The sequence below is a fragment of the Piliocolobus tephrosceles genome, chromosome 5, assembly GCF_002776525.5.
Source record: "Piliocolobus tephrosceles isolate RC106 chromosome 5, ASM277652v3, whole genome shotgun sequence".
NCBI classification, from domain to species: domain Eukaryota; kingdom Metazoa; phylum Chordata; class Mammalia; order Primates; family Cercopithecidae; genus Piliocolobus; species Piliocolobus tephrosceles.
In genome coordinates, this window is record NC_045438.1 from 78,849,830 (window position 1) to 78,865,704 (window position 15,875).

General features: G+C 37.3%; 1 protein-coding gene across 11 annotated transcripts in view; it reads left to right on the plus strand.

Moving 5' to 3' along the window:
* The first annotated feature begins 3,435 nt into the window (after positions 1–3,435).
* Positions 3,436–15,875, plus strand: part of EPHA7 (EPH receptor A7) — a 180,892-nt gene continuing 168,452 nt past the window's right edge. For 7 of the 11 annotated variants that reach the window (XR_004228933.1, XM_023205179.3, XM_023205180.2 and 4 more), the window contains exons 1-3: positions 3,446–3,761; positions 8,247–8,311; positions 11,895–12,564. Coding sequence is in view for 10 of the 11 variants with exons in the window: in XM_023205179.3 (XP_023060947.1) it covers positions 3,665–3,761; positions 8,247–8,311; positions 11,895–12,564 (832 nt within the window). In the remaining variant the exon portion in view is untranslated. Of the gene's footprint in view, positions 3,762–5,623; positions 5,746–5,845; positions 6,025–8,246; positions 8,312–11,894; positions 12,565–15,875 lie in introns of those variants that run through there. The other 4 variants (XM_023205181.3, XM_023205178.1, XM_031935519.1 and 1 more) reach the window with 4 other exon arrangements.

Here is a 15,875-nt window from a genome sequence, read left to right on the forward strand (position 1 = left end):
AAATCACAGGACCCAATTTTCTATAATATCTATTAACTGAGACATAATGCTTCTTTTCTGTTTATAATCAATTTCTTCTGCACAGTACCTTTTCTAATTCAGTTTAAATTACCCTTTTTCTGTGATGAACTTGCATTTTCACATTTGCCAGCTGTGAATGCATTTTGATGGTAAGTACAAAAGTAGTGGGTACAGAAACAGCCCTTTGATTTCATTGTTGTTGTTGTTAACTATTTAGTTTGACAGTCTTGGATTTGTAACATACTGAAATCTCCAACTGTTCCTTTGCCCTCGAATGGCCTGAATACTAGACAAACACAGTATGTCCTTTTCTTTTATTTGAAAATTCATAGAACTTATTCCCTGAAGTCATTATAATTTACTCCTATTTCTCTCTTAAAATCAGAGAATATTTCCCAGAGGTAAACAATGAGGCAAATATTAGTATTGTAACAAGTTAAAACAAAATAGCAGATGTATCCTCATTTGGAATGTGTGTCTTGAATTTGTACATTTTCCTACATGTCCAGTGATGCGATTATTGGTAATTATACAAATAAAATAATACAAAGTGCATTAAAATTGGGTATATGTCCTTTGTATCTGAAGAGAGGCATTTTTCATCTTTCCACTATACATTTATTATAGATGTTTCAACCGAGGGGATATAAAATTGAAATATTAAAGTCTTAGTCTCTGTTTCCATTTACTTAAAATTCACTAAATACATGTGGACGACACTATCAACTTAATTGTACAATGAATGCATAAAAATTTAAAACTAGTTTTCAGAATTATTGCTTTGGCTCACAAGTGTTGGTCTCATACACTATTTGGTATTGCTCAGGAAGACAAGTTTCTTTTGAAATCACTTTAAATCCAAACACATCACATTATTAAAAATAATTGTTCTAGAAATAATATGCTTAAATCATAGAAATGAAGCTAAAATAAACTGTAATGGTGTGAGGAAGTTCACCATTAAATGTTATTTTAAAATGAGAAAGTTTTTATACTGATTATTTTTATGTCAGTGACTTCATGTACAAATAGGTCTATATGCTTTATCATTAGTCAAATACAGTCGAGTGTAAATTTATATATTAAACATATACTGTATGCTGAACACTGTCTTCTTGACTGTCATTTATTTTTATTTAAATGCTCTGAATTCTTTGTCAATACATCTAAATACTACAAAAGAAAGAAGAGAAGGTTGAAAAACCTAAAAATGAGTATCATGGTGCAGCTATGCAGGGAGAACTGTCAGCAGCCTGGCACATGTGCATTTAATGTGAAGCTTCTTGTCTCTAAAAATAAGAGTAAAGCTACACATGCCCCTATGTCTGACAGAGAGAAGGGACACAAAAGAGGACTCACTATACCACCTACACTCATCAGAGGAGTAAAGGATGTTACTTCTTTGGTTTCCTGGTTTTAATGGAAAAGTATTTGTATTCACATCACTGAGTATTAGTCATTCAATAGATGAAAGGAATACTTTAAACTTTAAAGGCTACCTTGGTGTCACTTTAAAAAGTGGGGATGAGACCCTGGGGAAAGTGCTGAAATTCTGGAGAATTCATTTTAACTATTAGAAGTGGTTTAATATTTGTGAGATTGTAGTTCTGTGAGTTCTAAAGACTAAGTGCGGGAATTGATGTTTTTAACTCTCATGTTTTAGTTTACAAGTTTCATCCTTAAATCATCTATTTCCGTAAATAAAGCTTCACCTCCTCTATACCAACTGTGATCTCCCCACATTTTTTGTCTCTTTCTAAGGCTAATCTATTTACATTTTCTATGCATCCTTTAAGGGGCACTTAAGATGCTTTTTGATACACTTTCTAAAATATTAAATAGGCATAATGGCTAGGAATACGTAACATTTAAGAAATGTTTCAGAAACTACAGAATCAAAGAGGGTTAAGGAACAAATTTCATCTCTCTCTTCCATGTTATTTTATTAGTCAAATAAAAACTACAGTAGACAATTTAACATAAAATACTAATAAATATCTGGGGGCTGTCATCTTTGAGAAGTCTCTACTATAAACACCAGAAACAACTCAATTTACTTTATATTTCCACATAGAAAGTTTGGAAAAAGTTTGGAGTCTTATGTGAGATCAAACCTTGTATCTATCAGAAATAAAAGGAAATCATAAATGAGAATATTTTAAAAGGAAGAAATATAGGACAAAAAAAAAATTCATCTTAAACATGTGATCAAGTTACTCTGTGTGACCTTTGAAATTGAAGATTTGGCAATTAAAATTTTAAAGTTCTTCCTCTTATTACCTACCTCTTGAACACAGTGTCCAAAACTGCCTAATGGAAAACAGATTTCTCTACTCAGCCTTCCTTGCTGTTCGGATTGAATGAATTCAATTGGAGATATTGGTTATGACTTTTTTTATTCTTAGTTTCTCTTTGAAAGATAAGCATTGAATAATTCCCGAAAATGGTAAACACTTGCGAAGAGAAAGGTCTTGCTTTATGAATTTAATACGTAGTGGCATTCTTTAAAATTATGTGTAATTTATGCAGCGAAATGGAATACTATCAAAGAGGAGACAATCCAAGGAAAACCTTAGAAAATGATAAACGCGTTAAAAAACGATACGCAACCGTCAGAAGGTTCTCTCCTAATGTCCCACTCAACAAACTATGGAGAAAAGATAGGGCTGAGGTGAAGGGTCTCTTAAAACAAAAGACTTCCTTTCCCACTCCCTTTTCCTCTGTTTCTTTTGCCAGAGCTTGTTGCAAACTCTTGGAAACACTGTTTAAACATAATACATTTGGTTACTTTTATTCCTGCAGGGATTGTGGTGGGTGGTACCCAAAGCTGACTGCTCTTGGAGTAACAGAAAAAGAGAAGCAGAAACTTTTCAAAAAGGCAAAAAACAAGGTTACCCTGCCCGCGGAGGTTCTAACAACAAAAAAGTAAAAGACACTTTACTTAAAGGTACAGCTCATTTCACTGTCCGGGCTCCGTGCTTGGTAGCTGAGAGAAGGCTTGCCTCGCCTCTGGTTTCTAAAAGATCGCGCGGAGTACAGCTCTAGAAAAGACTGTAAGTTGGAAGCGTTATTCTCGGATTTATTCTGCTTTGCGAAAGCTGCGGTTGCTAAAAGCAGAGCGTCCACAGCAGCACACAACTCTGCTGCCATCCTCGTTCTCCTCCTAACATCTAGCGCGAGCTCAGAACCTGGAGGGAATCCTGGACCAGCAACCTGACTCCGCTCGGCACCGATTGGCTCCTGCCTCGGACCCCGCCCCCGAGGCCGGGGCGGTCATTTCACCAGGACCCGCCCCTTGGCCCTGGGAATCGCCTCCTGGCAGGCCGGCTGTGCCTGCCACTCAGCCCGAGTGGCGGAGGCTCTCGGCTCGGAGCCCCGCCCCCTCCCCCCTAATTGATATTATTGGAGTGTGGAGCAAGCGGCCGGTCTGCAGTCGGAGACTTGCAGGCAGCAAACACGGTGCGAGGGAACAGGAGTGGGGGGGGGAAATAAAAAAAGCTAAACGTGGAGCAGCCGATCGGGGACCGAGAAGGGGAATCGATGCAAGGAGCACAATAAAACAAAAGCTACTTCGGAACAAACAGCATTTAAAAATCCACGACTCAAGATAACTGAAACCTAAAATAAAACCTGCTCATGCACCATGGTTTTTCAAACTCGGTACCCTTCATGGATTATTTTATGCTACATCTGGCTGCTCCGCTTTGCACACACGGGGGAGGCGCAGGCTGCGAAGGAAGGTAAGGTGATGGGAAAGCAAAGTTTGTTCTGACTTATTTATTTAGCTGTCTACCTGCACAAGCCAGCTCGTCCGCGGCGCCGCCGGCCGCGCCTCCGGCGCCGGGCGACCCTCCCCCGCCGGCTCCCCGCCCCCTCACCGCTCGGGCCGCTCCTGGCGGACCAGCGAACGAGAGCCAGGGCTGCTCCGAGCCTCCTGCAGCCCTGTGCCCGGGGCCGTCCATCCGACGGGTGCGGGAATTATGGCGCGGGCAGTCTGGAGGGCGTGAGGAGCAACGGGGGTGGGGTGGGGTTGGAGGAACGGCCGGCGAGCTTATTTCTTAGTACCTCAGGCGGGTCACATCTCTCTCTAGCTCTGTCTTCCTTCTCTCCTTATTCGCCTTCTGTGGGAGCTGCGGCCAGAGTTAGGTTGGAGACTGGGAAGTGCAGCCCCTACCGTCTCCGCCAGCCCGCCGGCGAGTGGCAGGAGCCCGGAGCCTTCCCAGAGGGACCGAGACTTCAGTGAGCTCGGAAAGCTCGGGTTACTAATGAAGTGCTCACTGCGTCGGAGGCGGCGGCGCGGTCCTGCGGTTGGCGCTCGGCCGCCAGCGCGGAACAATAACGCCGCGGAGGTGAAGCGCGGCGTGCGGCGCGCGATCCGCGGGCCTGGGATGTCTCCATTCAGCGCGCGCTGCGCGTCAGGCCCAGCGGTCGTGGGGGCAGCTGCAGTCCAGCGGGCTTGGTTGGGCGGTGGAGGCAGGGGGCGGGCTGGAGCTGTGCAATTTGTAAGGAGATGCCGCTTGGGCGACTCCAAGTCCCCAAGTATTTGCCCCGTAGTCCAGCAATTGAGAAATCCGAATGGCCAAACCTTGCCAAAGACCTGAACCCTGAGGGTTGGTTCTGGTTGGAGAAGGCAGGTTTTATTTGGCAAGCTATTATAGATAAGCCTGTATATGTTATGTTTTCCTTCTCCTTTGAACCTTTGACAGAAGGTAAAATACCTTTCGGTGCCTGTAGTTGGAGCTGGGGAAAAATAAACCCTAGCAATGGAAGTCTCTTGCTTTTGAGCAGTGTCACAATCCCACCCCGAACTCCCCCTCATCCCCTCGTCCCTGATCTTTCAAACTGTGTATGTAAGTTTCATTTTTCGATCTCTTAAAATCAGAAGAGAAATAATTACTTATTCCTGATATGTAGAGGGAGAGGAATCTTTTCAAATTTAGGTCATGGTGGTTATCGGGCGGGGGGTTGGGGGGCTTACATGTAGGTCCTTGATTCATCTATTTCTGAAAACTTAGTGCGGCTTTTCTTTATTCTTATCGTGCACCCCTCTTAGTTCACTCAAACCCCCCTCCAGCCCGACGCCACATTCTAGTCCTTCATTCATCCTGACCTTCTGACCCCACTTTCCACATCTGCAACCTGTATAGATGCTGAACCCATTCAGAGAACCCCGTGCCTCCAAGCTGGCGATTACGTGTTTGCAGATGGACGGACATCTGCTAGAAAGGCACACTCATCCCCTCCAAAACCACATTTCTACTCCCCTGACGTTAGCGATCAGAAACCTTCAGACCTGGCATCCTGTGATTCCTCTGGAATAGCGGACCAGAGGAAAAGTTTTCACCGCCGCGGCGAAGCCCCGCGCGCGAACACACGCAGACTCGGGCTGGAGTTTGGACTATAAATAACTGCATCACTAGGGGGAGAGGTTCCTGCAGCCAGAATGTCTAGTTCGCTTTGCTCTTCTGGGTGCAAGCTACGTGAAGAGGATTCTGATTCTAGGAGCCTGAATTCTTTAGATGCAGAAGTGAGATATATAAAAGGCGCGGGGGCGGTGGGAGGGAGGGTGGTGATCGGTGGCTGGCGGGCGGCGAGTTCGCCCGGTTTCTAGGCAGCGACGCTTCTAGGGCGCAGCGGCGACCGAGAGCTGACGTTCTAGGAGCCCACAAGCCCCGAGGCGGCCCGCAGTACCCAAGGGCTAGCGCTGGGAACCGCTTGGAGCAGGTGCCGGGACTCCTGGGGCATTTGGGGGTGACTAGAGGAAGATAAGAAACCCCCTTCCCTCACTTTCCTTGTGCACGTTCTCTCGGGTAGGTCAGTTATCATCGCTACAAGGAGCGCGTGTCAGACTGACGCTTGGAGGCAAAGTGCAGCTGCTACTTTTTCTCTCCGTAAAAGCCGCCGCCGCCGCCTCTTCCTGAGAGGAGATGCTTCCCGAAAGCCACTCTCCTCTTCCCGACTCCTTCTCGAGCGAGGGCGCCACCGGCTCCCTGGAGTGCCCAGGTCTGGCAGAGGCGTAATGGATGCTTGGCGCGGCTGGTGCGCCAGTCTGGCAGTCCCCGCCCCGCCCCTCCGACGGCCCCGCCCCAGCCCCGGGACGCCAGCCTTTGCCCACGCGGTCCTTGCCTGGGTCAGCCAGGGCGCGCCCCCAATCTAGCCCCTCTCCCATCACCTCTCGGCCCTCACAGCGGGGCGCGGAGCCCCGGAGTCCCAGGCCTGGTCCCCAGCGTCCGGGTGAGCCGAGGGACTGACTGCACCTTCGCGGGCGCAAAGGGAGGTTGGCACTCTGCTCCGAGCGGGAAGGGAAGCGCGGTCTCTTGAGGGTTTAACCAGAGAGCCGACCGAGCAGAAGAGAGACGCACTGATCACTTGAGAGCAGCTTCTGATTAAACGTTCTCGGGCCGGTTTCTGTTTTGTTTTAATTTGTTAGTTTGTTTCTTTCTTAACTTGTTGGCCATCACTGCTCTCTGCTTAGGTCCTTAGCTTTCACCCCCAGGCTGAGCTGAGGGGTTGCAGAATGGCAATAAACGGTAATCTCGCAATGTTTATTTCACACTCGGAAATGACCCAAGAAGGTCACTTGGATTTAAAATCCTGTTGTCTATATTCAGCACACAAGAAAAATAAAAATAAAGAAAGCATCTCAAAAAGAGTAGAGTACCTGGCCACCCACATTGTTTCCTTGTGCTTCATCTGTATTGTTGAGGATAAAAATAAATTTTAAAAATTACTTTTTATATAAATTCGCTAGTCCAACGATTTATCGATGTTACAAGATGAAATACAAATTGGCATTTTAAAAGTGTCGTGTGTGTGTTTCTCATTTGAAAGGGAGTCAAATGTTTCTGATCAAGTTTTTTTTCTTTTTCCTGTCAAAGTCTCCCTGAGAGTCTTAAGTGTAAAACACTAAACAAAGAAACAAACAAACAAAAAATCCTAGTGTCTCTATATCTATTTTCATTTACAGTTAGTACTCTTGACTAGTGTGAAGGAATTAAACACATAATCAACTGTTCCTTTAAACACATAATCAATTGTTCCTTTGTTTTCTTATCGTAACAGATTTTTCTTGTCTTTCAAATGCATATTTTTATCCCTAGTGATTGGGTTGTATAATTATTAAACGTTCATCTAAGCATGTATTTTAAGTTAAAATTTTAACATTTTGCTGAGACTGATGTTAAGCCTATTGACATACTTAAAATATATTGAGTATTATTTCTGGACCAATTGATGCATTTGTCAAAGTGGTGTAGAGTCAAATAAATATTTTTAAAGTGTAAAAACTCATGTAACTCTGAAACCAGTTTGACCAAAAGAGTGAGTGCTTTAGAAGAGAGTAATTGTCCAAAAAAGAAATAAAATGTATCAAATAGAAATATTATGTGTATTAATGTATGACATTCTAATGCATTCTCATATTGATAGTATCATGAGCATTTATAACACTTTATATACATATTAAATTAATTGCGTTATGCTTTTTGATAGCATAAAAGTGAAATACAACTGTTTAGAAGTCAAGTCAGAGTTTATACCATTTTAAGAATTAGCTATCACTTTGAAAATTTAGAAATTAAAAAAAAATGCTGAAAAAACTGATGTTTGACTAACCTGAATAAAAATCTTGCAAATAATAGGCAATTTAGTTTTCTGATAACATTGCTTAACATAGTTTTAACATTTCTGTATTCATTTTAGCTTAAGAAAAGACACTGTATGTGAAAATATTTTTTTAAAAGATAAACTCCAATTATCAAAAGACAATAGAAAATACTGCTGGCAGAATGTTACAAATTAATGACTGGATCAAGAGTAATGTAGGAATTATACCTTATTATGTTCGTATGTTCATTATATTTGACAAAGTTCTAACAGCTCAATGGTTTACAAAACTCTAATATATAGTTACTGTAGAATTAATATACCACATATAAAATTTCTACCCTCACTTTTATTCTAATATTGCATTTTAAGATTTATTTTAATATTGTAATTAAAGAATAGCAAATATAATATTGGTGTCTTAGTATCTTTTTTCCTTTAAGGAAGTGGAATATTCATGTATCAGGAGGGTGTTCATATCATTCATTTACATAAATAACTACATATCTTAAGTCATAAAATGATAGTCATATAAAAAGATTCACCTTAAAAATGTTTACATGTGTACTTTGTGCTTAAGTGTTTCATGTAACATCTGGAAATACAACTTTCTTTTTCAGTACTACTGCTGGATTCTAAAGCACAACAAACAGAGTTGGAGTGGATTTCCTCTCCACCCAATGGGGTAAGTTTTTTTCATCATAAAATATCACTATTTATTTTTAAAACTAAAAAAAAAAAAAAAAGTTTCCCTTCCCTCCAGGGTAATTATTCACATATTTCATGTATAAACTGTTCAATTCCAAATATCTTGTCCAGTATTATGTTGTATTTATAATGAGACATTGAGTACTCTGATTAGAGAAGGTATACTTAGAAGTTGGGGAAATGGAGAAAACAAAACCTCATAACCATAGTCTTTTGAGTTCTTATTGTGTGGAATAATACCTCAGGGTCCAGGCTATAAATGCTAACTAATTACAGCGAACATTCCTTTCACAAACTCACTTAAACCTCTTTAGTTGCTTTATATTTCTAGTATAATCACCATGTCAGTGGTATATAATTCTTTAAAACAGTAAGTAATCAATCTGTTTTCCTCTTTTTAAAACAGTTCTGGCATCATTCAAAATGTACTTTGAAATATAACTAAAAACATACTATGTTCAACATTTTGGTGTACAATTTGCTGTAACATACTATATAGATTCTCCAAATTTATATTATGTACTATCTGCTGTTATTTAGCAGAAATTATGGCAAAACCTGCACATATTACAATAAAAATCTGCAACAGATAAGAGTGACAATTGTCCAATAATAATCTACCGAAATATTAGTAAATCTTTAAAAATACTAACAATTATTTTTCATCTGTAAATACAGCTCAATATCCATGTCTTCAGGTGTTATTTTTAATTGTGAGAGAGGGCACATTCTTTATTCCTTATCGAGGAAGAGGGCTCTGAGAAAGGAGAAGATACCCTATTGCTATTTAAGTTTGTCTTTGGCACCTTAAAAAAAATCTGAAGTCAAAAGCGTGTGGAGTATAAGTTATGATATAAAAACTGTAGCATATTTTGCAAAGAGAATAATGAAAGTTTGAAAGAGATTGTAGAGATCATGAAATCAACATGTCAGGAACTGAAAGTTTAAGAATGTAAAATATGAACAAAACAAATCTGTTTAAAATACAGTTTTCATTAAATTTAATTTTTAAGAGATTTCTTTCATGCATATTGTGGTTATCTGTATTGGTTATGATAAATTATCAACAAATGACAACCATTTTACAGATTAAATGTAAAAATTCCATGAATTGGAGGTATGAATATAATACCTTTCTTGAGAGAAGTGGTTTCTGTGAGTAAAATAATATATGTTATAGACAGCCATTCATGATAAAAAATGAAACACCTTTCTTGCCAATGACAGATGTAGCCCATTTTCTACCATCCATCAATTAAAACAAATAGAGATAGAGGATGGTTTTATCTCTGAGGAGAAGTAAACTGATATATGATTGTAGTATTTCATCCATGTAATATACAAAATGACAAATTGTGACTGTCAATGTTATCTTGGACTCAAATGGACATTTTATCAGTCTAAAGTATCTTGAGTTAACAGTTAACCCTACATATCTGTATGCATCAACATGTAATATTAGAAAACAATTGATCGACGATATTTTCTATATTTGTGCAATAGATTAGTTCACATGTGACTAAATACCTAACTGTAAAGAAAATGTTCCTGAGACATAAGTTTTGAGAAAACATTTCTATAAACATACCATAAAAATGCAGTGTCTGAATGAAGACATTTTTCCCAATGGCATCATTTGTGGAAATGTTCATAATGTCTTAGAAAGTGAGATAATAAAACAATAGTTGTGTTAAATGAATTTATGTAGTCTCAATGTTTGTAATCTACATCATAGTTTTCCTAAAGCATTCTCCTCTGGAATAAAATTTTAAGTAAAAATAAAAATTAATTGGGTTTCACGGGTAGTAAAATTGATTTTTCTTACACAGAATAAAAGAATAAATTTGTTCTTGAAGTTAGATAAAGGAATTCTTGGGATATATTCTTTTAAAATAGCTTTGGTTTCTTCAAACTGGGGAGTTGTTAAAAAGGAACACATTTATCTTTGGAGCTTTTGATTTTTTGGTATATATCATTACTAGTTTTACTTCTTTTTGTAATTTCAGTCTAATGAAGAGACTGAAATCTACCCATCCAAATGGATGCATTTGGTTATATTTGGCTGATTGCCATTCAGACTGTAGGCAGCTAACTGAAACAAAGGGAAGATATGCACACTGTTAACTAGTCACAAATGCCAGCTGAACTGAGTAAAAACTGAACATTAAAATGGGTTCTTTACTACATTTGAGTACCTTTCATGAAATTAGGCTGTGTATAACAAAATCATACCAAATACGTAACATCACCAAAGAAATTTCTGAATTGTATTATATTGCTAATTTATCAGTCTTGTTAATTTTCTAAGGACTAGTTTTAAAAGTATACATTAATGTTGTACAGAACATTTAAATAAATCAATACTCAAATCAGGCATTTTCAATAAAACTATTTACCACATGATTTTTATTTTCTCATCTTCTTTTCTTGAAACAATAGTTTAAATATTGTATGCTATGCAACTTTGGACTTGAACACAAATGTTTTGCATTTGGCATTTTTAATTGGGAAAATTAGTATTAACAGATGACAATTTCATTATTAAGACATCATAAATACAAAGTGGGAAATTTTTTAATAATTGTAAGAAAAAAACATATACTACTATTCATTTAGGCTTTTAAGGCTCCTAGGTGGAATGCTTTTATTGATTAATGAGCGGCAGAGAATGTTATATATGGTTTAATAGTTTGAAATTGTTGCAAATTCTGACAAATACACTTTTTTTTCCTTTTTTTGGGAAAATATTTAATATAGATTTGTTTGTAGTGTACATTATATCAACATATAAATGGACATTTTTAAACATCTGATATTTTTCCTGTCAGAAAGTGACTAAATATGATCCAGCATGCAGATTTGCCATGTATATTTGATAGTCTATTGAAAGCAATTTATTTATAAAAATGAATCATACTCTTATAACTACTTATTTATAGTTATGTGGCTTTGTGTACAATATTATATATAACACTGGAATAAATAAATAGCTCTGTAAAATGTTACTTGCTTACATCTCATTTTGAAAAGATTGTAAAATATTCCAAATTATAAATATCAACATGTTGTTGAATACTTTTACATTTCGGAGTACTGTTGGCATTTTCTTCTTCATGTTTTTAAGTACTCTGTAATCGTAAGTAAGATATGGACACTTAAAATGTAAACTGAGTTATCAAAAATCCTGCCAGGCATCCATACGTATATACTTTCACTGGTAATTTAAATAATTGTGAGCTTTAGTCCATAAAAATTATAATCTCAATGAAGAATGTAAACATAAGCAAAGATGTAAAAATAAAAACACTAATATACTCCCAAAAAGATATTAAACAAAATGAAATATTTATTGTATGTATACACAAAGCAAGCAGCGTAAGTATGTTCCACCACCAGGATGAAGCAGAACCTGGAATCCTGCATTCTCTGGATTATAGTTTTGCCAGGATAGGAGTCAACCTAACTTTTTTGAAGATCCTTGTTTGTGAAGTACTTGCACTTTCAAAAGCAAAATGTTATTTTTTGCTGAATGCCTGATGAACTTTTTTCAACTTTTGCAGTGGGAAGAAATTAGTGGTTTGGATGAGAACTATACCCCGATACGAACATACCAGGTGTGCCAAGTCATGGAGCCCAACCAAAACAACTGGCTGCGGACTAACTGGATTTCTAAAGGCAATGCACAAAGGATTTTTGTAGAATTGAAATTCACCCTGAGGGATTGTAACAGTCTTCCTGGAGTACTGGGAACTTGCAAGGAAACATTTAATTTGTACTATTATGAAACAGACTATGACACTGGCAGGAATATAAGAGAAAATCTCTATGTAAAAATAGACACCATTGCTGCAGATGAAAGTTTTACCCAAGGTGACCTTGGTGAAAGAAAGATGAAGCTTAACACTGAGGTGAGAGAGATTGGACCTTTGTCCAAAAAGGGATTCTATCTTGCCTTTCAGGATGTAGGGGCTTGCATAGCTTTGGTTTCTGTCAAAGTATACTACAAGAAGTGCTGGTCCATTATTGAGAACTTAGCTATCTTTCCAGATACAGTGACTGGTTCAGAATTTTCCTCTTTAGTCGAGGTTCGAGGGACATGTGTCAGCAGTGCAGAGGAAGAGGCGGAAAACTCCCCCAGGATGCACTGCAGTGCAGAAGGAGAATGGTTAGTGCCCATTGGAAAATGTATCTGCAAAGCGGGCTACCAGCAAAAAGGGGACACTTGTGAACGTAAGTAATATGTCCTATTAAAACTCTACTTTGTCTTTTTACATTTCAATATCATACATTTTAAACATTAATAGTTACTTGAATAAGTGAATCTGCTCTGTACCAGAAGCGCATTTCTACTGTTCTTAAACAAAGTCACCATTGAACTTAGTGATTGCCCTACGGTAGCATCTGCACTAAGTGTATATAATCATTATGGGTGATAAAGATATTTGTTACTAAAATTTAATGTGTCCTATGTTTAATGTGGAAGTCAATAGTTGCACGTTGGGCTATGGAGTTTAGAGAGGAGTCTGGGTAGTTGAATTTGTAGCCTGGCAAGACTGAGGTGATAACAGGATTTAATGAGATGCCATTCCTCCTATTTTTAAACCCATATTGTCTGGGACCTTGAGTAGCAGTAAATAGGAGGTTAAGAAGGCTGTGAGTAAGAGCTCTAGTGACAGGCAGGGCGTAAACGAATACATTTATAAACTTTTAGATTTATCTTATACAAATACTATAACTTTGATACAAAATTTTCAAATTTCACTTCCTAAATCTCTGTGGTTACTTCTGCGAAAGGTGTGATTTTTATTTTTGGACTAAATACAAAAATGACCACATTTTTGTGGAAGTGGGCCAAAGTAAAGTTTTAGTTATTATAGTACATCAATTGCATGTTTTGAAACAATCACGTATGAATTAGTAAACCTTTTTCTTTGTTTTATAAAATCATGTTTTTCTCTTTCCTAGCATTATGTGGCTAAATATTTAAAAATATGTCATGTGGGCCTTCAAGATTGATAGATATTGTTTCTAGGTTTCATGAAAATAAATTATAAAGCTACATTACTAGTGTATCTTTTTAACTTATGATATATAAAACATAATACATTAAAAATAACACTTATATCTATATATATATTTTACGCCAAAGCCAGAAGCACAGGCTTTATACTTACAATTCTTAGTTGAGCTAAAGGGGACCACTGATAATAATAGCTATTATAGCTAACTTTTATTGATAACTTAGTGCAGACATTCCTCCATTTCCTTTACATACACAAGCTTATTTAAAAAGGTGGATATCATTATCATTTCTATTTTATACAATTAAAAAATAGAGGATATCAAGATATCCAGTTACATTAGTAATATTTGTCTAAGCTTACCTTCAAACTTGGGACATTCTGACTTTAGAGCCTAGGCAACAATATTACCCTAGTTTCAATCACAAAGCAAGGAGAATCCTAGGAAATAGGATTTATGGCTCATAGTGTTTAGGTGCCTCATATACGTATGTAAATTGGATTATTTCCCCATAAAATTCTCATTCTAGTAGAATATTTTTAAAATTAAGTAATTTTTTAAAAATTTAGACCTGTACTATACAGTACTGTACCCAGCAGCCACATGTGGCTCTTAAGGTTTTGAAAAGTGACTATTCTAAATTGAGATGTGCTGTAAGTATAAGTTACACACTGGATTTCAAAGCCATACTGCAAAAAAAAAAAAAAAAAAAGTAACATATGTCTTTAACCATTTTTAAGTGTTGATTACATGTTGAAATAATCATATTTTAGATAAACAGGGCTAGAGGATAATATTAAAATTAATTTCAGCTGTTTCTTTTACTCTTTTTTAGTGTGGCTAGAAATATTAAAATTACGTTTGTGGCTCACTTTATATTTGTACTGGATATACTTTTTAAACAGAGTAACTGAGCAAATATCTTTTTCTGTCCTATTCAAAGAGTTAAATACTTCATGTGGCTGGCTGCTAAGCATGTAAAGTGCCTATGGCTCTGCACTCAATTATCATCTTCACCAGAGGTGACATTGTGAAGTGAACTCTGAGCAAAACAAATGGAGATGATACAGGTTCAGGTCCCATAGGCCAGTTTAGCAGTCTCCTTTTATGTCCCTGAAGGAGTCAAGCCTGTCTCCCATTGTCCTCTTTCCCTTTCCCTCACTGGCAGTATTTCTAATTGAGTAGAAAATCCTGCAGTTTCCATATATGTGGAAATCAGAAACTGATGAAGATTTATCCCTGCTTGTAGGCAAAATGCTATTCCACTGGGTAAGTATAGAAATATTCTCAGTGATGAACTGATCAATTCAATGAAAGGCAGTGTTCCTATTGACAAGAGGTTAACAGTTACTTGAAAGTGATGGTGGATTCAGCAGTAACTGTTACAAAAAATTTTAGGAACATTATTGCACTTTAGCTGTGAAAGCAGTTTCAATATTATGCAGATCTTGATTGATAGGAAGGAACTTAAACTTTCACACAATTAAAATGTGAAAAATAACAAAGCAGAAATACGTATAAAGGTACACAGTTAAATTTATATGAGAAAAGATAGGAAATAACATTAAAGGCCCTGTGTTTTAAAGGTTTTAAAGAAGATTACAGGTTTTGTGGCTGTTGTTTCACTTTTTGCAATTTAACTCATTTATTTGTTAAGAAAGTGTGGTTTCCACATTTATTCGTAAGAAAATGTGAACAGGAGCTGCTCGAGTTTTATGCTTCTAATTATAGAATTTAGTAAGAAAAGCAGTCTTAAACCACAGTAAGTAGATATATTTATCATGAGAAATAAACCTCAATTTATTTCAAATGAAAAAAAATCATCTCATTAAACATGGTACTATAAAATTACTTACATTTGTCAAATTTAATTGGAAGAATTGAAACATTTTACTACCAAAATTATTGTTACCTGTAAACTATACCAAGGTATTTAAAGATAAAATAAAATTACTCCACTATCATCTTCATATATTCTGCCTCTGAATACTTGAAATTAGGAGTTAATATTGTAGTAACAGTTCATTAAAAAATAAAAAAAACATGGTTAAAGGAGGCAAGATGCCGCCTTATGGTTTAACCGAAAGAATATGTGTGCGTTGTTATAAGTCAAGTAAATTGCTTATGACATAACTTTCTTAATTTTTAGCCTTGGTAATGTTGACAAAGGAATTAAATACCTTCTACTTAACTATGGAACTATGTTCATTTGCAAAAACACTTCCCTCCTTGGCATAATTCCAATGCATTGCTGCAAGAGTACTTGCCTCTGGAATCACTCCAGGCTTGCCTTTATAGTATTCTTCCTGTTTCCTTTCAATAATCCTGTTAAGAGTTTGAAAACAAATTCCACTCCCATATTGAGGAAAACTAATGTGTTTGGGAGAGGATGCTAGTGAGTCCCTAGCCAAATGAGAGTGGTTAGCCACTTAAAGGCAAGTTTATCTGGGCACATTTTGAAGTAGCAGCCTATTGTGATGTTTGCTGGAAGACAATATGAAATGTGAATTACTATAAAA